Genomic DNA, 20,906 nt, shown 5'->3' with positions numbered 1-20,906 from the left:
ATCATGAAAATATCGTTTACATGGAAGTGCCGTTATGTGGGAGCCATGTGCGGAACTCTGAAAGCAATTTTCGGTAATTGGAGGTGGTACCCATTATGAACTGTAGCAAAATTTTGGCAAAATTCATAGGGGTCATCTATCTTTTTCTTGCTCGAAAAATTTATTTCGAAATAAATGTGTCCATTTTGTTTAATATACAATTTACAGTAATTCCAATCAATTCACCCAAATATTTTTATTTTTTTCTTTCCTCATTTCAGATTTCAAATTCTACACTGTGCCGTCCACCTTGTTGCCTTTGTCGGCATTGCTTGGTTGCTGTGGTCGTTGTTGAAATTTATTTTTCTATCATAGTTTTAAGGCGTGACGATCCCCCTATGTTAAGTATGTTTTATTTTGAAAATATAGTTAAGGCGTTTTTTATTAACATCTTTAAGAATTTATAACAATAAACAATGTGTTTTTGGTTTTTAATGTAAATTTGTTTTATTTATATTTGCAAAAAAAAAATGAACGAATTAAATAATAATTATATTTTCTCTAGCGCTTTTCGTGTCATAAGTAGCCAATAAATTTCCTCAATATCCGTTGATTAACAAAGGGCAAACAAACCACTCGAAACGTAACTCGTCTCTCAATTAAATGTTGCAACAACACGTAATAGTAACAACAACACCAACAAATTTATTTAATTAAAGGTCAGTGTATTGAAAATTGCATAATACGGCCGATTACAATTCATGAATTATTTACCCAGGAAAGTCTTTATTTCCTTGGTTATATTTAACTTGTTTTGCTTTTGTGAGTTTCTGGGTGTTTTCTTGTTTCTATTTTGTTTTTGTGAACGATTTCTCGTGAACTCAACGAATGTAATTTATTCGAATTGTAATTGTTATCGTTTCGGTTGCTCATTGTTTTGTTTTATGGGAGCTGTTATAGTAATAAACTAATAATCCATCTACCCGAAGTAATAATTTAGAATTTTCTCGTTCCATCGCAATATCATCACAATAAATAAAGAGTCTAAGTAAAAAGTATTCCGATGCCGGTTTTAATACTAGATTTAATAATTGAAATTTCACAAAAATTATTGATTTAGAACCTGTTAATGACAATTATATAAAATTTGAATAGAAATGTATTAATTAAACAATATTTTGGGACCACAATGATAAGACATAGAAGTGAACTTTACCCATTGTGTGTACAATGTACTCGAATTGTAGGTAGACTTTAAGCACAGTGTTCCGATTCAAATAGTGACCTATAGAGCGACTGCAAGATCAGGAAAATTTATTTTTTGTTCCATTTGAACCAATAAATGTACATATTTTAGAACAACAGGCTTCAGTTTCGATCCAAATCCTAAATTTTGTGAATGTCGGACCTTAATTGCGACCTGTATACAATACCCTCAACACAAAGTGTTGCAGAGTGTAAACAAATAACTTTACAAAATGTAAAATTCAAAATAGTAAGTCAAACTAAAAAAATAGCTTGCGATAAAAATATGAAGAAAATTTAAAAAACAAGCAAGCAAAGGCTATAGTCGTGCGGGGCCGACTATGTTATACCCCACAACACACAATGTGTTAGAAGCCCCCTCATGTCCAAATCCATATTGGAGGTTTTCGCTTTTGAAATAAGGATTTTGACTAGGGACATTTGCTCAATATTAATGCACTCGGGCTGTTAGTTGTTGTGGTCCATTTTACAGCTAATCCAATGGTCATCCAAAATGCTAGAATTCTTCCCTGACCTTAACTCTCTTCACATGCGTGTCGATTGGCTTCAATTGTGTGATCGGAAAAACATTTCTGTTTTTGGTTAATTTGAACCCCTAAATATTTTGCAATTATCTCCAAAAGCCAAAAGCCCCTCTGTATCTCCAAATTTAGACTCATCTATTTGATTTGCTTGTCTACGATATTTGGCTATATTCGTCAACGAAATCAGCATAAACCAGTAAAGAAAGTCCTAAAGTCGGGCGGGGCCGATTTTATGATACCCTACACCACTTTGCTAATTTAGTTGAGCTCCACTTAATAATTAAAAGTTTTTATGGGAGAATTCAATCATACACGCTATGATTATAATTATAATTTAAAATTCAAAGGACTAAATATGCCGAAGCATTTGTATCTTTTAAATTCGGACTTGTATTGCCCATTTGGTGCGAAATTAATTTGAAATCGGATAAAAATATATATGGGAACTATATCCAAATCTGAACCGATCTCGATAAAATTTGGCAAAGATATTTTTGAGCTGTATTTGATATATTTCCCTGAATATCGTTGTTACGGAGTGCATATTACGGCTGTAGGTAACAAATACAACAAATCGGATGAACAATGTATATGGGAGCCATAGCTTTATCTGAGCCGATCTTCACCAAATTTGGCATACTACCTTCTAGACTAAATTCGGTCATATGTGCCAAATTCCATCCCATTTCGGACGAAGTTATATATGGGAGCTATATCCAAATCTGAATCGATCTCGATTCAATTTAGCAAAGGTATTTCTGAGCTGCATTTGATATATTTACCCAAATATTGTTGTTACAGAGTGCATATTACGGCTGCGGAGGACAAAAATCACAAATCGGATGAACAATATATATGGGAGCTATAGCTATATCTGAACCGATTTCGATCAAATTTGGCATACTTATTTTCATTTGGTTGTATGTGCAAAATTTCATACTATTCGGGCTGATATTACACGTTTGGTGCACAATGCATTCTGAGTCATTTATGCATGTCCATCCGTCTATCTGTCCGTCTGTCCATGTATTTTGTAAACAAAGTAGAGTTCGCATTTATTGCCCGATCCAGATGAAATTTTGCATAAATCATTTTTTTGACCCAAGGACGAACCTTATTCAAATTTGAGATAATCGCTCAAAATTTAGGTATGACTCCCATAAATATTTTCGTCCAATTTGCTTTATATTGTGCACCAAACTTGTAATATCAGCCCAAATAGTATGAAATTTTGAACGTACGACCAGATTGGTCCTGAAAATAAGAATGCCAAATTTGATCGAAATCGGTTCAGATATAGATATAGCTCCCATTTTGTATTGTTCTTCCGATTTGTTATTTTTGTCCTACGCAACAGTAATATGCAATCTGTAACAACGATATTTGGGAAAATATATCAAATATAACTCAGAAATACACTTGCTAAATTTTATCGACATCGCTTAATATTTGGATATAGCTCCCATATATAACTTTGTCGGATTTACGTGTGCTATTAGCCCAAATGGAATGGAATTTGGTACTTACGACCAAATTGAGTCTAGAAACCAGTATACCAAATTTGGTGGAAATCGGTTCAGATATAGCTATAGCTCCCATGCATATTGTTCATTCGATTTGTTGAATTTGCCCTGCATAGCCGTAATATGGACTCCGTAGTAACGATATTCAGGAAAATATATCAAATACAGCTCAGAAATATTTTATCGAGATCGGTTCAGATTTAGATATTGCTCTCATATATCTAACCGATTTCAAGTTAATTGTGCACCAAATAGATTATAAACGCTCGAATTGTAAAGGCGCAAATGCCTCGACAAATTAAGTAGAAATCGATTCAGAGGAGGATATTCCTCCCACATATTAGTTCCTTTGGGCTTTTACTTAACCATAGTTGGTATGATTTAATTCTCACAAATTCCCCATTAAAACTTTTATTTGTTATGTAAAGCTGTACTAAATGTGCAAAGTGGTGTAGGGTAGGATGGTGTAGGCCCGACGACTTAAAGTCTTTCTTTAGTGGTTTTACATAAAAGTTAGAGTCAATTTCACCCTCTACATGTTGTCCAATGAACGTCCAAATTGGTAGGCAAAAAATTTTTTGCGACTATCTCCAAAAACAATAGGCTCAACTTCGTAGATATCAGGACATAATTGCGACATGTAGCTTGATTACAAATTAACAGACGGACGGACGTACATGGCTAGTTCGATTCAGCTCGGCGAGATAGGGAGATACATATATAGTTTCCTGTGTCGGAATTCAATATTTCGAGGTGTTACATAATTTTTGGCCCTATCAAACTTATAATAACCCCAACACATAATGTTGTAGGGTAAAAATACCTACAAGTTTATTCAAAATCGATTAAGATTGAAATACAAATTCCATATTTTCCATCCGATTTAAGCCGCTTGCAAAATGTGCAAAATAAATAAAATAATTAATTTTTCAAAATGGGAGGTTAGATGCATACACGCGCCGATCTCCGGCGCATATAAATAAATGTGAAATTCAGAGATCAATACTCATTAAAATTAAAATAATAATATAATTTTTAAATTCAACATTTTCATGCATAATTGAGTGCAGTGCATAAATTTGGATCCTCATAAAGAAAATTTCGCAGACGACAATATTTGACCCGACCGGATTTATGCATTCTCAGAATAAGACATACCAAAAACCCGCTACAAATAGAGTTAGTTTTGAATATTAAATAAACTTTTCCATGTGTTATATGATTTTATGACTGGTCTATAATTGTTTTTTTTTTAACACAACCACTATTTCGAAGTTCTGTGTATTTTTTTTTTTCGAAATTAATTCAATCGATCAATACAAACAAACAACCCATAAATAGGTGAAATAATTAAACGTTTCCCGTAATGAGTCCAATAAAAACAAAACTAATTTTCAAACAAAAAAATGAAATAATTCAAGCGTGTTTGAGATACATGTTTTGAAATTAGCATAAATCATTGCGATATTAAGACACCGTATATTTCTACATAGAGACGGTGGGGAGGGTAGGTAAGACCACGAATCGAAATGTACACATCAATGAATCGAAAAGTACAAAGATCAAGAATATTGGGAATTACTAAATTCCGATTTTTTACAAATGTCTGTCTACATCGGGAATGGATGTTTACATACAAACAAACACACACAGTCAAACAACACAACGCCAAGAGAAGGAGTCCCGGGACGACAGCATGTATTAGCAGCAGCTCAGCCATCGGTTGGTCGGTCGATGGATCGATCGCTTGAAATCACAGACGACAAGCCAGCGACAGCGGTCAACTGAAGCTTCAGTAATGACGTCCGGCTGCCTGGCAGACTGGCTAATGCAACGCCAATGTTCGCTGTAGACAACTTACGCAAAATATACGAGCCGGTTTCAGTTCGAATCACAGTTAGGTTTCGGAACAAAAGTGCATATATAAGACGACAATTGAAATTTCATTTCTATTTGCCGTTTAGAACGTAGAGCGAGCAGTCTGCTCATTTCACTTTTCTTCCACTCCCGTCGCGGTACTCGGTCAAGTTGCGCATGCGTTATTTTAGAGACGATCAATTTCGTAATCTCACAAAACGTGAACAGAAAAAATTAATTTAATTGTTCCATTTGAAAAGAAAAAAAAAATTTTCTGTGGAAACTAAAAAAAAGAAATAAATAAAGTGGAAATATTGTAAAACGAAAAAAAAAAAAACAAAGTGTAAGAAAATATAAGAAAACCAAAGCAAAATGGTGAATAACATGCAGAATAATGCGTTTGAAACGGAATCAAAAATTCAAAGTTTTTTCCGCAACAAAAAAGTGTTTGTCACCGGCGGTACTGGATTTTTGGGAAAAGGTGTGTTCTTTCGACGATTTTTTTGGGGGTTTGGTCAAACCCCACAATAATTATAAATAGAAATATGTCATTTCTAAACAGTTGGCCTAGACTGGATATTAATTAAAAGTTTTGAAATTATCATCAATGATAACGTGCGGCCATAAAATATACAATTTTATTTAATTAAAAAATTAACATTTGAAACAAAGTGTCTGTGTTTTGTTTATTTTTTTTTTCTTTTAATATTAAACCTGAAACAACAAATTTTATGAAATACAGTTGAAATTGTAAAACAAATCAAGTGCTTTTAATACACAAAAAAAAAAAAAACTAATTGTTGAAAGAATGAAATTATAAAAAATTAATATTTTTAGTGGTTAAGTGCGTTTTGCTAGTTTAGAAACACTACACAAACTGTAAATATATTGTGTGAATCGGTTTGAATAACATTTTGAATTTCTAATTTCATTAATGAACGCATGAATTAAAAGAATATTAGAAAGGAACATCTGCTTCGTTTTTGGCCATATCTTCTAGAAAATGCAGCAAATATCAGCAAAATACCTAGAGAAACTGTTATAAACAGACTTTACCGATAGATTAATATTGCCATTAATTTTTAGAATTTTTGAGAACCTAAAATGGATAAATAAAAAATTGTGTTTAGAATTAATTCTACGTGCCTAAAATCACTTTAATTTTTTAATAAAACAAGATAATGTTCAATTATTTAAATATATTTTGACTTCTGTTATGATTATTCAAAAGATTGACTCTCTGTGGAGTAGGTTCCGAAGGAATGGGCCAAATATTGTTTATTTCGTATCGGACCTAAATAAATATGACATAAATATTACGACGTGCCAGGGCATGGATATTCAAAATTTTGACCCTTTGTGGTGAAGGTAACAGAAGGAGTTATTTCGATGAGGCACGTTTTGGCCGTATTAAATGACATATACCCTCTGTAGCCATAGGGTTAAGAGTATAAAAGGTTTGGACTGGGAACCCAAACCCCGTTTGGGATTTTGATTTACCAGCCGAATATTATCATCTATCTATAAATCTCTATAAGGCCCCCATTTAGCGTTACTTTCTGATTTTCGGTATTGTGAATGTTTTGACCACCATTTTAAACCCAATTATGCATGACTTGACATGTTGACAAAATCTCTGCCTGCTAAATTTTGTGAAATAAATCCACTACAAAATTAGTCATATATAACGGCACTTCCAAATGTTAGGTATTTTTAGAATCTCTGCCTGCAAAATTTTGATATTTAATTTCATACAAATTGGAACCTGTGCTTGGGAATAAACTTAGAAATTTTACGATTGTCTGTCTCTTAATCTTTTTTGTAAGATCTATAGACTCTTATTTGAATATTGATTATATATACATTCTTCTAATACTAGACTTAAATAAAAATAATTATTTATTTCTGTGGTATTTTGGTGGGGCATCGAAAGCCTCTAAAATTTTTCGTTACTTTACTTTCAGAGTGGTATAACTTAAAAAAGAGTGGTACAACAAATGGATAATTACAGAAAAAACTAAGTTGAAAGTAGAATACAAGTGTCTAGGCGTGTTAAAAGTTAACATCGCAAAGTGACCTAGATTGAATGGACAAGATTTCAAGACTTTTGGAAAAATTCGGATTTCCTTTTATTTCGAAATATGGTGTCTTCGGCAATATTACGGAAAACAATATGAGGATTATTTTGGTCGACATGTGAATCACGAAATTGGGCGTTTTTGTCTTTCTAAATATGGCTAAAAACTCCCTTAAAATAAGATCGTAGGGAATAAAAATATTCCCCGACAATATTTGTCATAAAATTCTGACCTCTATATCAAATTTTAGGATTTCATCTCTATTCCTACACTCAACGGCAAATTTAGTACCATTTTTTCGATCAAATGTAGTACACATTCCCAAAACCACCTTCATATCTTAACAGACAGACAGTTATATCTACATACAATTTAAGGATTTCAGATCTATTCCTTCATCCAGTACCCAACTTAGTAATACTTAGTAATTTTTGTACACTAACTCCATATATCAATTCTAGAAGATAGACTTCAATATTAGATTCCTGCTCTATCCTTAAAATCAATACCCAAAATTAGTACATTTTGGAACTTTATCCAATACCAAATATAGTACAATTCAGTACATTTCGTTATAATACATTAGAATTATAGTGCACATTTCCAAATCTAATTCGATATGTACAGTATAAATTGTAGTACAGTTTGCACAATTAGTACACATTTTCAAAACCACCCTCATGTGTCAAGCTTTGCAAACTTTTTCTCATACCAAATTTGAAGGTTCACATAACACCAAATGGTACCATTTTTGAAGTTCAGGGCAATTTTAGATATTTTCGTAGCTTTAAAGTTCGAATTTCCAAAAAACCGTTGGTACATCTGCACTTTGTGACTCTCGTTTGTCCAGTACAAAATATTAAAATTTTAGTACATTTTAGTACTTTTCGTACAATTTTAAAACGAATTTCCAAAAAAATTGCCTTATCACACGCCTACGCATCAAGTTTTGTGAAAATCTTTTCGAATTTTTCTGAAGTGAAATTATAAGAAAATTTGAAGTGAATTAGAAAAGAAATTCTAAATTTTTCCAAAATATAAAATTTTTATAAGCCAGAGTTGAGCATAATTTTTTTGGTACAGAATAAAAACAATTTTTTTGAGTCATACTAATAAATTTGATGTAAAATATTTCTACCTTTGGCCGTCTCCCCCAAAATATTAAGGATAATGGGAGATTTTGATTTGGAGACCTATTAATTAAGCATTAAAAATCTGAATTTTCTTAAAAATATTATATCTAAATATACGCTTTATTCCCTTGTGTAAAATATTTTCACGAAGAGATTTCTTTTTTTCCCTGACTTTTAAATTTGATGAGGAATATTTGTGTCTCTGACGTTATCCTTGTAAAATTATGCTTTGTGGGTGAAATGATTTTAATTTTTTCTCCATTTAAAATGCATAAAAAGCAGGAGTATAATTGGAAAATATGCAGTATGAAAAATCTACAAAAAAATATTGGTAGAGGTGATTGTTTGGTCAGTGTTAATTTTTTAATTAGATTGAAATTTTGCGTTGGCAATCATCGGATAGGAATGCCTCCGCTCAAAATATGTAACGATTCATTCCTATTTAAATGTTATTTGCGCGGATGTAATTGTAATTTAATTTTCCAATGCCTGATTTAGTTATGTTTGATAACAAGAACAAATTCAATAAATGTTGACTAAGAAATCCAATCGTGTAAATTGTTGTTTTATTTAAACAAACAAAATGGCTTAATATCTCATATCATTGCATTAATTTATTCCCTTAAGTTAACGTGGGATTTAAATATCTCAAAAACATGGTCATATAGTATATTGAAATAAAAACAAGTAAGCAAAGGCTACAATCGAGCGGGGCCGATCGTTGAATACCCTACAACACTATAATAAACGATACTGTTTATGTAGGCGAGATACTCGAAAGTATTCCACAAGATATTGTGACAAATTATAAAAGAAAACCATCAGGTTTCGTTCTCTTATTTTCGAATAATAGCAACTTAAACTAATTTGCACATTTCCAATTTATTGGTAGATGTTGCACGTAAATGGTCTTCCTAGATCTGGAAGCAATATTTCCCAAAGAACTATAATCTCTCAAAAGTGGCAAAAGATTAACATTTATTATTGGTTTTTGACTGAAACGCATCTATATTAGATGCAGACATTTGACTATATTCTTCCACGAAATCAGCGTTAACGAAATAGTCGGAAGTGAGTCTTTTCCTGTATTTGTGAATTCTCCAAAGAGTAGCTGGAATGGACATTTTCGTATTTTGTCTACAAAAGCTGGCAAACTATTTCACACATTGAATATTTTTGGATGGCCATCCAAAACTGCTTGGCTTTTGCAATGTCCGGTAACCCCCATTCAAATCTACGTGAGGATCGGGCGATAATTACGACCTGCTGACAATTCTGTAGGTTTTTGGTCCATTTCACCCCCAAAATTTATTGCGAACATCTCCAAAAAGAGTAGGCTTCTATTCTGACCCTCATCTTATACCCATGCAAAATTTCGTAAGGATCGGGCCATAAATGCGGTCTGTATGTGATATCCTGATATTCTAACTACTTAGTTTTGTTAGCTGTAGAAATATTACCAAATGTTTAATTCAAAATGAAAATATACCAAAAATATGACAAAATTGAAAAAATATGCGAAAATTTTACAAAATCAATATTTTCATCTTTAGAGAGATATTTTTATGAGATTTTTTTAGACGTTTTTCCTTTCCTGCCAAGAGGCCATTCTGATTTGATGAGAACTGTGGAAATCAGTTCAGCCGTTCTCGACATATAAGAGATTTTTCAAGCATATCTTCTTGGATAAACATATATATCGCACATATTTTGCTATATATCCGTTTTGTTGGATGTCAACATCAATGTAAAGATCAGAAGTAACCTTGTCATGGCTTTGTGATTTCGCCGGGATTTAAAATATTCGCGGTTTAATGAAAAATTTTGAATTTTTTCAACTCAAAAGATATGGTCTATTTTACCCGCTAAATATTATCCGATGACCGCCCAAATTGGTAGGCTTCTTCCCCGCCTTAAACTCTAGCTACATGCGAAATTCCGCGTCGATTGGTCTATAATTTCGACCTGTATAGCTACTGCAAAATCCGACATTTTTTCAGTATTTGGTCCATTTCAACCCTTAAACATTTGGCGATCATCTCCAAATGAAATAGGGTTCTATTCTGACCCCAGACCCACCTCCATTCTAAATTTCGTGAAGATCGGGCCATAATTGCGACCTGTAGCGTGATTACAAATTAACATGGACAGACGGACAGACGGACGGACGGACATACATAGCTAGATCGACTCAGCTCGGCGAGCTAGGAAGATCCATATATACTTTCCTATATGGGAAACTAATATTTCGAGGTGTTACATAAATTCTGGCCCAATCAAACTTATAATACCCCCAACACATAGTGTTGTAGGGTATAATAAATATAGTCGGAAATTTTAATTAAATACGATATAATGCAAAGAAAATATTAATAAATTAAAAATATTAGCTTTAAATTAAATACAGTAGGAAGTTTCAATTAAACGCGATATTATCAAATGTAAATATTAGTAATTATTATAATGCGATCAAGAGATTTACTTCATTAGATAATCGGATAGACATTAAAACGAAATTGACTTGTCTGTATTATCGTTACATGAAGGCCAATTGAATTTGGAATTAGAATTCTGAAGTCTCAGAATGTCAAATTAATGCATAATCTGTTGGCAAGCTAGCCAAGATTATTCTTTTTTTTAGTCAAGAAAATTAAATTGAGATGCAGTCTTTGAATATCTTGTTTCAGTCATATCGGTTCAAAAATTAAACATAAAAAATTAGCAACGGACGATTACTCTCAAATGGAATTCCAGATTTGGTCCTATTTCCCGAAAACGAAATCGATTTCAAATATGGGCAATATCGTTTCAATACTTCTGGTACCACCCCTATTAGAGAATTCTTGGTTTTGTATTTAATGAACACAAAAATTCATTACCTTGTCTTTTGAAATTATTCTTCAAGGAATAAGAATTTTTTCGAGAATTATTTGTGAACTTGCTAAGCACCGTGGATTTATTAAAAATATTTCTCAAAAACTTCGTAGCTGTAATCGAGCCTTTTTACATCATTTTTAAAGGATGTGGTCCTTATTTATTATATTTTTATTATAGATTATCCATTGAAGTCTAGCCGAACAAGATTCTTAATTTTTTTTAAATTATTTGTCAACAAATTCTTTGCCACGGATCGAGTTTTAAAGAATTTTCGGCTACGTAAAAATTTTCGATTTCTTAAATACTTAAAAAAAACCATAATTTTAGATATCTTTATTGAGATTTCCAGCCAAAAGATGTTTTTACAGAACGGACAGGCCTAAGTCGTCTTAGAATTTTGCGATGATCAAAACTATATATAATTTGTGGGGTTTTAAATCATAATTTCGATGAGTTACAAGCGGAATGACAAACTTAATATACCCTATGTAGAGGTTATAAAAATAGGTGGATAGGTCCGCAAGTATTTTGGTATTGAAAATGGACTATAAAAGTTCATGTTTTGGTATAGTCCCCTTATAATTGTACCGACAGATAATTGCTGTCAGATAATTACCTTTTGGGATCCACTTTTTCGTCTAGGTATTCGAATTTCTTAAATTATAGCTTTATTTTCCAAGGGTTATTTTACATTTGGCAGGTTCTTCTCAAATGGTGGAGGAGTTTTTTTATATTTTCAAATATCGTAGATTAAAAAAAAATATTTTTGATAGTGTCAATGACGAAAAAATGTGGATCTAAAAAATGACTAGCCAAGATTCTGGTATTCATAAAATTATATATTAGTAACATCTTCGATATTTTAAAAGTATTTTTCGAAGAGGGCCTTGTCAGGAGTCGTAAGAATTTTTAAAAGTATTCATTAAAAAAATGCTTTCAATATTTTTTATACCCTCCTCCGTAGGATATGTTATGTTTGTCACTCCGTTTCTAACACCTCGAATTATACATTTTAGACCTCACAAAATATATATATTCTTGATCAGAATAAAATTCTATGTTGACTTAGAAATGTCCGTCCGTCTGTCCATCTATCCGTCTGCGGGAATCACTCTAGCTTACGAACGAAGTAAAGTAGGTTGATAAAATTTAACTCAAATGTATATTATGTCTGCAGGACTTTTGGTTTTGAAAACGGACCATGTAGGTCCTCGTTTTGGTATAGCACCCATATAATGGTACCTCCCTATATTCGGTATTTTGGTGATTGTAGCGACATTATTCACCGGAAACGTTTCAAATTTAATATTTAAAGTTCGTAATAGATAATTCAGCCTACGACAGAAAATTGTCTGTGCAGGCCCCCGCTTTCGTATAGCCCCCACATAACGGCACCTCCAGATATTCGGAATTGTGATGATTGTAGCGACATTATTCACCAGAGTTGTTTCAAATTTGCTATTTGAAGTTCGTAATGGATACAACAGCCTAAGACAGAAAATTGTCTGTGCAGGTCCACGTTTTGGTATTTTGATGATTTTGGCTCCATTATTCACCGATTTATGACAACACCTGCCTTTCCACGTCGTCGTATAGACCCAAATATAACGGCTATATTAGGTATTTTTAAGATTTTAACCCATTTTTGACAATTTTTTTTTTGAAAATTGCCAAATTCGTGGAGGGTATTCAAAGTTTGAATATTTTGAAGAACTAATTGATGTTCCTGAAAGTAGTGATTTTTAGTAAAACAAGGAAATTCCAAAAAAAAAAAAAAAAAAATAATAATAATAATAATAATAATAATAATAAGATTTCGAGAAATATAAATTCATTTTTTTAATAAAAAATCCATATGTCTTGTCGCCCTTGAAATGCGAAATATTAAATTATTTAATTTATAGTTGTATCTTTGTTAATCATATATTTGTTTATTATTTTCCTAATAACCTTTCCTTGCTATTTCTCTTTTAGTATTCATTGAGAAGCTACTGCGTACCACAGATGTTGGACGGGTTTATGTGCTGGTTCGTGCCAAACGTGGCACTACTGCCACAGATCGTATGAAGAAGATACTGGAAGATCCAGTAAGTTGATGCTTTTTATTTTCCATAATTCAATTTATTAAAGTTAAATAATTTGAAATTCCTTAGCTCTTTGAAAAATTACATGAGTTGCGGCCGAATCCCATGAAATATATCAAAACCATTGAAGGTGATTGTACTTTACCCAAATTGGGTATTTCCGCTGAAGATCGCAAAGAACTAATCGACGAGGTAAATGTGGTAATGCATTGTGCGGCGACGGTGCGTTTCAATGAACCCCTCAGCAATGCAACACAAATCAATGTGGCAGCGACTCAAGATCTTCTGGACATGGCCAAGGAAATGAAGAATTTGAAGGTGAGTATTGAAAAAGAAAAATTAAAAATAGATTAAAATATCTAGATGTGATATTGATTTCAATATTTCCAGTTTGTTTTTATACAAATAATTTGGTCTGTATAATCTACTAGTTTGGCAATTTTTTTTATAAAATAAGTTTTAAATCAATTAACGTAGTAAAAACTTTTACATTCAATAACTCGTTTCCGTAACAGTGAAATCAAATGAATTCGATTGAATTAATGTTCATTGCATTGCGATATTTTTCGAAATTTGTTTACATATGCGTGGTTTGGTAGTATCAATTCCGAATTTGTTCTCTTCGAATTTTGTAAAAATTATATTTTTCATTTTTTTTCAAATTTGTATTTCAGGCCTTCGTTCATGTTTCCTCGGCTTTCGCCAATTGTGTTGTCATCGATGCCGAAGAGAAATTCTACACGGAACATTTGGGTATAACCAGTGAAAAGTTGCTGAGTCTTAAAGAAAGACTAGGAAGTCAGGCTTTGGATGCAATGGAAAAAGAATTGGTTGGACAATTCCCCAACACTTATTGTTACACCAAATCAGTGGCCGAAGAGGCAGTGCAAAAATGTGGCAACTCTATACCAATTTGCATATTTCGACCAGGAATAAGTAAGTATTAATAACCTTGATCGGAAAATTTACCATAAATTACAATAAAAACCAAGTAGATTATGAAAGTAACAATTTTTTCACATTGTAAAGTTCACATAAAATACAGGCCAAGTTCACCCCTCTTCAACATTTTTTATTAAATCTTTAGCATAAAATTCTTTGAATACCGTTCAAAGTCTTTGGCAATATTACTAATACTGCAATTATTTTGGTTGAAAATTGTTAACTTTCAAGGGGTCTTTTTGGTGTACTATAAGTCCAAGACAACATCTTTCCAAAAATCATACCTAAATGACTGAAATTCGTAAATATGTAAATTCAATTTAGGGTTTAAGTCGTATTGGATGTGAATTTGTCCAAAAATCTTCTACAAAGCATCATTCCAGAGAGAAGATGAAAGACAGAAAGATTTCTCATTGAATTTCACTTTGAGGCAAATCAATATTTCCATTATATGTCAAGAAAATATTTGCATTCAATTAAAAAAAAAAAAAAAAAAACACTCAAAATTACTTCCAACTTTTTATGATTTTTTTCTTGGAGATGCTGATAATTTAACAAGTCTCCATTCTACGCCAAAATCTGGTTTAATACTTCATCTCTTGGGGAAAGTTTCAAAGTTTTATGAAAAACCATTTTTATTCGAAAAAAAATATACTCCTTCCGAATTTGTTGAAAGATTTTCTAAAATTTCAGTGATCAATAGTCAGTTTGTGTGAAAAATTCCAAGGGGACTTTTGATTTCCCAAGCCAGAGTTTTGTTTTCTCAAGTAATTTTTTTTTAACTTTGACCATATACAAAGGACCCCAATAATTGAAGCTATCCTTTGCAAAATATGAAATGGAACTTTAGAAATTTTCAGAAAAGAGTTAAAGAAAATTAAAATTTCGATAATTTAAAAAAAAAAAAAAATATTTGTTTAAAAAATGGGTCACGTCGGACCACTTTTTTTAAGAGCCCTGATATGACGTATAATCCACGTTATGTTAATATAAGCCATTCAATTTGGTATTTTAAGTTCTTATTATGCAGAAATCCTACATGTTAATAATGTTCAATATAGGTGCATGTTTCGATAGATCCCTTGTTTAAAAATATCGCTTTCCTATACCAAATGTCTTCATTTCACCTTCATACATTTATCCACAAGAATATTGTAAGAAATTTAGTACCATTCACACTTAGTGCTCTTTTCGAAAACTATCTCCTAATATGCATATACTGCATATACTTGTTACTCATAACAACTTTGAACATTTTACTTCTTTCCGCTCACATAATCCCAATGGTACGCATTTTAGTACTTTTAGTACACTTATTTCTCGGAATTCCACCAACAATTTGGTTCGTTAAATATCCAAGAGCCTCATTCCAAATTTCAGATTTTCAGCTTTTCCGTTTCTCAAAAACTAAGCTTATGACTATTCAGTACTCTTCGTTTTTTTTTTCAGTATGTATTTCAAAATTTATCCTCATAAAACAAGCTCGCAAACAGGGATCATAATACCAAATAGTAGATTTTGAACATTATTCCTTCCCCAAATAACGAATTTGGTATCATATAGTATTTTTAGATATCCACCTCTATTCCTTTCCAAACACTAAATTAAGGACCATTTAGTATTTTCCATACTTTTTTTTCGGAACCACCTCTAGATCTCACCTCTCATTTCAAAATCCAGCTCCATCCAATTAGTAATATTTAATGGTTCCATATCCAATTTTTCTGGCCAAAATATTTCAAAGTCTTTCCAAAATAAAAAATTGACCACGTCCATATCTAAATCCTAGAAACCAGACCTCAATATGAAATTTAAGAATTCTAGTTCTATCCTAAGACCCGATCCTAAATTTATTACCATACTTTTCGCACAGTTATACTACTCATGCCCAAAACCACATCCTTCTCTACACCCTATATACCAACTATAAAGGATTTTTTATACATCCTAACACCCAACGGCAGATTTTGTGGTATTTTGCACTTTTTGTACGTTCATACTATGAATTTGCAAAATAACCTCCTTCTCTCAACAACAAACACCAACAGCGATATCCATATCAAATTTCATGATTTCAGCTCTTCACCCAATACAAAAATTTAGTCGAAATTATTCATTTTTCAACCTCAACTTCAGATAACAAGAGTGACCCCCATTATTAAATTTAGTACCATTTAGTACAATTATGGTACGCTTGACCAAACCTAGCTTCCTATCACAACCACAAAAACCAATTTTGAAATTCAGGATTCCAGCTCTGTTATCTTCACCTAATAACAAATTTCAGGATTTCAACTGTATCTTTTTACTAATATTAAACTTAGTAACATTTATTCATTATTCAAAAAAAAAAAAAAATCTCCATATCTCAACCTCAGATACCAACAGTGACCTTAATATCGAATTTCAGTGTTTTAGTTTTGTAATATCCCCATTACCAAAATCCCATTACCAAATTTAGTACTATTTAGTACAATTGTAGTACACATTTTCAAAACGTCCTCCATATTTCAACAACGGATACAAACTGAGACCCTTATATCAAATTTGAGAATTCCTGCTCCATTCCTTCACTCAATACTCAATTAAGTATCATTTATTACTTTTCGTACAATTATAGTAATCATTTCCAAAACCACCTCCACAGCTCACTTACATTTACCAACAGATATCTGAATATCAAATTTAAGGATTCCAGCCCCAATCCTCCACCCAATACCAAATTTTGTACCAATTTAGTACTTTACGTACAGATATAGGCTCCTTTTTAAAACCACCAGTAAATCTCAAACTCAGATATCAGATTTCAAATAACTAAATCAAATAATCTATGCATCAAATTTCGGGATTTTATCTCCAATCCTTCACCCTGTACCAAATATAGCACCATTTAGTACTTTTCGTATAATTATAATGCATATCTCCGAAACCACCTTCACATGTCCACAACAAACCACTTTCATATGAAAAGCGACCCTAATGCCCAAATTTCGGATTTCAAGCACTATCTTTTAAAAAAATAGCAAATTGTACCAAATATAGTACTATTTGATACTTTTCGTACATTTATTGTACACATTTTCAAAACTACCTCTTTATCACAAATTTACCCCAATACAAAACTTCGAAATCCAAGCTTAATCCGTTCAACCTAAGATAAACTTTTCCAAATTTAGTACCATTTAGTAAAGCTCGCAAACCTTGGTACGCATTTCCAAGACCACCTTCATGAATAAAACTTACTTACCAACTTTGATTCTCATACAAAATTTCAAGTTCCATCCATTTCCCTTCACATAATACCAAATGGTACCATTTTAGAAGTTTTCGTAACCATAAAGTTTGAATTTCCAATAACACTTTGTTACATCTATCATGAACTCCATCAGTGACTCTCATTTCAAATTTCAGAATTCTAGCTCATTCCTTTTGTCCAATACAAAGTATTCAATTTTTAGTACATTTCGTATCGTTAAGTACGAAACCAAAAACCAAACCTTATCTCATCCCTACACACCAACATTGATCCTCATGAGAAATCTCAATATTCTCAGTCTGTCATCACTCAATTCTTAAAAGTGTAAATGGTGAAAAGTTATATAGCTAATTCTTATAACAATCATCTCTTTGTAGTTTTAGCCGTAAGTGATGAACCTATACCAGGTTGGGTCGACAATTTATATGGACCCAACAGTATTGTCTATGGCTGTGCTTATGGAGCGCTGCGAGTGATGTATGCCAGGCCGGATCAAAACGCTGCCTATGTGCCTGTGGACTATTGTGCCAACATGATGATGGCATGTGCATGGGAGACGGCCACATCCATTATACAGAAGTAAGTATTAAATGGAAAACAAGCAAAAGCTGTAAGTTCGGCCTGGCCGAACTTTGAATACCCTCCACCAGTCGGAACGAATTTGGCAATTCTCAAAAAAAATAAAATCCTTTAAAAATTCTCTTAAAATCTTAAAAATACGGAATGTAGCTGCTATATAAAAGTCTATACGACGACATGGATCTGCATAGGTAATTTTTGTCATAGGCCATTACAATATTCAAATGTGAAACTTAAAAAAAGATCACTGAATAATGTAGCTGGGGGCTATACGAAAACGTGGACCTGCACAGAAAATCGCCTGTCATAGGCTGTAGCATCCATTACGAACTTCAAATACCAAATTTGAAACAATTCCGGTGAATAATGTAGCTAATATCATTAAAAAAATACCGAATATCGGGCGGTACCGTTACATGGGGGCTATACGAAGACGTGGACCTGCACAGAAAATCGCCTGTCATAGGCTGTAGTATCCATTACGAACTTCAAACACCAAATTTGAACCAATTCCGGTGAATAATGTCGTTAAACGCATCAAAATTCCGAATATCGGGAAGTACCGTAACATGGAGCTATATGAAGACGTGGACCTGCACAGAAATTTTTTTGTCATAGGCTATAGCATCCATTACGAACATCAAATACTGAATTTTAAACAATTCTGATGAATAATGTCACTAAATTCAACAAAGTACCGAATATCGGTAGGTACAGTTATATGGGAGCCATACGAAGACGTGGACCTGCACAGACAATTTTCTGTCATAGGCTGTAGCATCCGTTACGAACACCAAATATCATATGAAACAATTCCTGTGAATAATGTCGCTAAATATAGGGAGGTACCGTTATATGGGCACTACACGAAGACGTGCACCTACATGACCCATTTGCAATACCAACAGTCCTGCGGACATAATATACATTTGAGTAAAATTTTATCAATCTACTTCAATTCGTTCGGAAGCTACAGTGAATTCGCTAAATCGCTAAATCGACATAGAATTTTATGCTGATCAAGAATATATATACTTTGTGGGGTCTAAAATGTATATTTCGAGGTGTTACAAACGGAATGACAAACTCAATGTACCCTCCATACTATGGTAGAGGGTATAAACATTTTTTTTTAATAATTTTAATTAATTAATTTTTTAAATTAATATTTTATTAAAATATTTTAATAAATCGTTAAATGTTATTTGCAGTCCACCCAAGGAGCCCCGCATCTACACGTTGGTGCCACACAAAAACAATGAATTGGACTGGGGCACCTTCAAACATTATGCCGTCGAACATGGTTTCAAAATGCCTTTGCCTAACATGATCTGGTATCCAATGCTGCTGTTTGCCGAAACTTACATTGGATATAGTCTACTCACCCTAATTTATCACACCTTGCCGGGATATTTGATTGACTTGGTTCTGCTGTTAATGGGTAAACCCATGAGGTAGGCAATTTCTAATTACCATAAAGAAATTTATATTTATCCCCCAAATTTTGTATCCCTGGTAGGATGACCAAGACCTATAAGAAGATTCACAGCCAGTGTGCCATGTTGCGTTACTTTTTGGCCTTTGATTTCACCTTTGACATGAAGAATTGTTACAACCTCTGGGATTCAATGTCGCCGGAAGATCAAAAACTGTATAACTTCGATATGGCCAATTTGGTGTGGAGTAAATATTTCTATGACAATATATCGGGTATGCGAAGATTTGTGGCCAAACAGGATCCCGCATCAATACCAGAGGGCAAGAAGAAGTTGAAAATGTAAGTGGGGTAGTTTTCTGTTTCCGAATTTTTTATTGTAACGTGCTTTTTGTATTAATTTTCAGATTCGGCACCCTTAACATCATTGTCCATGTTTTGTTTATTGGCGGATTCTTGTGGCTGACATGGAGTCTTTTAAAATTCATTTTCCTGTAGTTCCTAAATGTAATTAGTTATCTTGTAAAAAAAATACGAATCATTCGAGGTGTTCCTTTCAGGGGTTATATTCATATTTCATAACCATACTTTAGTTAGTAAGAATCTTAGAAAAATAATTAAAATAAAAAAATAATTTATAAATAAAATAAATTGCTTTTTATATACATCAGAAGTTGAAAATTATTTTTATTTATACACTTGTACTCTAGCAAATGCCAGCTACTTCGTATGCGGAAAAATGAATTTATGTTAAGTGAATTTATGCGGGATTTTTTTTACACCAAATAGTTAGTATTTAATTACAGACCTCTATATCTTAATTTTAGATTATAAATTCATACATATATACAAAATGGTACTTTCCGTCTAATAACTTTCTGAAAATACGTAAACTAATAAAAGAAACTTGGTATTTTTCCAAAGACTCCCATTCCAAATTTCAGATCCCTAACCCAAATTTAATACCATTCAGTAATTTTCGTACTTTTTGCTATGTTTATATACCCTCCACCTTAGTATGGAGGGTTTACTAAGTTTGTCATTCTGTTTGTAACACTTCGAAATATGCATTTTAGGCCCCACAAAGTATATACATTCTTGATCAGCATAAAATTCTATGTCGATTTAGCGATGTCCGGCTATCCGTCTATGTAAATCTCTCTAGCTTCCGAACGAAATGAAGTAGGTTGATAAAATTTTACTAAAATGTGTATAATGTCTGCAGGACTTTTGGTATTGAAAATGGATTATCTAAGTCCACGTTTTGGTGTAGCCCCCATACAATGGTACTTTCCTTTTTTCGTTTTTTTGGTGGTTTAAGCGACATTATTCACCGAAAATGTTCCAAATTTGTTATTTGAAATTCGTAATGA

The 20,906-nt window shown here is 32.6% G+C and overlaps 3 protein-coding genes across 4 annotated transcripts in view; 2 read left to right on the top strand and 1 right to left on the bottom strand.

The window, feature by feature from the left end:
• The window catches only part of LOC101898308 (fatty acyl-CoA reductase wat), a 50,968-nt gene extending 50,494 nt beyond the window's left edge, over positions 1-474 (top strand). Inside the window, exon 8 of the mRNA XM_005180049.4 lies at positions 261-474. Within this exon, the coding sequence (XP_005180106.1) occupies positions 261-354 (94 nt within the window). The 3' untranslated portion in view covers positions 355-474. The remainder of the gene's footprint in view (positions 1-260) is intronic.
• Positions 1-20,906, bottom strand: part of LOC101900138 (cubilin) — a 225,946-nt gene that overhangs the window by 158,954 nt on the left and 46,086 nt on the right. The gene's annotated exons all lie outside the window — the stretch shown is intronic.
• LOC101898132 (fatty acyl-CoA reductase wat) lies at positions 5,233-20,146 on the top strand. Its single transcript, XM_005180048.4, has 8 exons — positions 5,233-5,630; positions 13,212-13,324; positions 13,391-13,639; positions 13,996-14,257; positions 17,897-18,098; positions 19,310-19,552; positions 19,618-19,875; positions 19,941-20,146. Exons 1-8 carry the CDS (start codon positions 5,522-5,524, stop codon positions 20,029-20,031), a joined length of 1,527 nt encoding a protein of 508 aa, XP_005180105.1. The 5' UTR covers positions 5,233-5,521; the 3' UTR covers positions 20,032-20,146.

The sequence above is a fragment of the Musca domestica genome, unplaced genomic scaffold, assembly GCF_030504385.1.
Source record: "Musca domestica strain aabys unplaced genomic scaffold, Musca_domestica.polishedcontigs.V.1.1 1, whole genome shotgun sequence".
NCBI lineage: Eukaryota > Metazoa > Arthropoda > Insecta > Diptera > Muscidae > Musca > Musca domestica.
Note: the sequence above shows the minus strand (reverse complement) of the source record. Positions and strands in the feature narration are given on the sequence as shown.

Excerpts from the sequence above, each read along its gene's own strand:
- LOC101898132 (XM_005180048.4), top strand. The coding sequence starts at position 5,522 with ATGGTGAATAACATGCAGAATAATGCGTTTGAAACGGAATCAAAAATT. Across the intron at positions 5,631-13,211 it reads TACTGGATTTTTGGGAAAAG|TATTCATTGAGAAGCTACTG; the intron begins GTGTGTTCTTTC and ends TTTCTCTTTTAG. Across the intron at positions 19,876-19,940 it reads GGCAAGAAGAAGTTGAAAAT|ATTCGGCACCCTTAACATCA; the intron begins GTAAGTGGGGTA and ends ATTAATTTTCAG.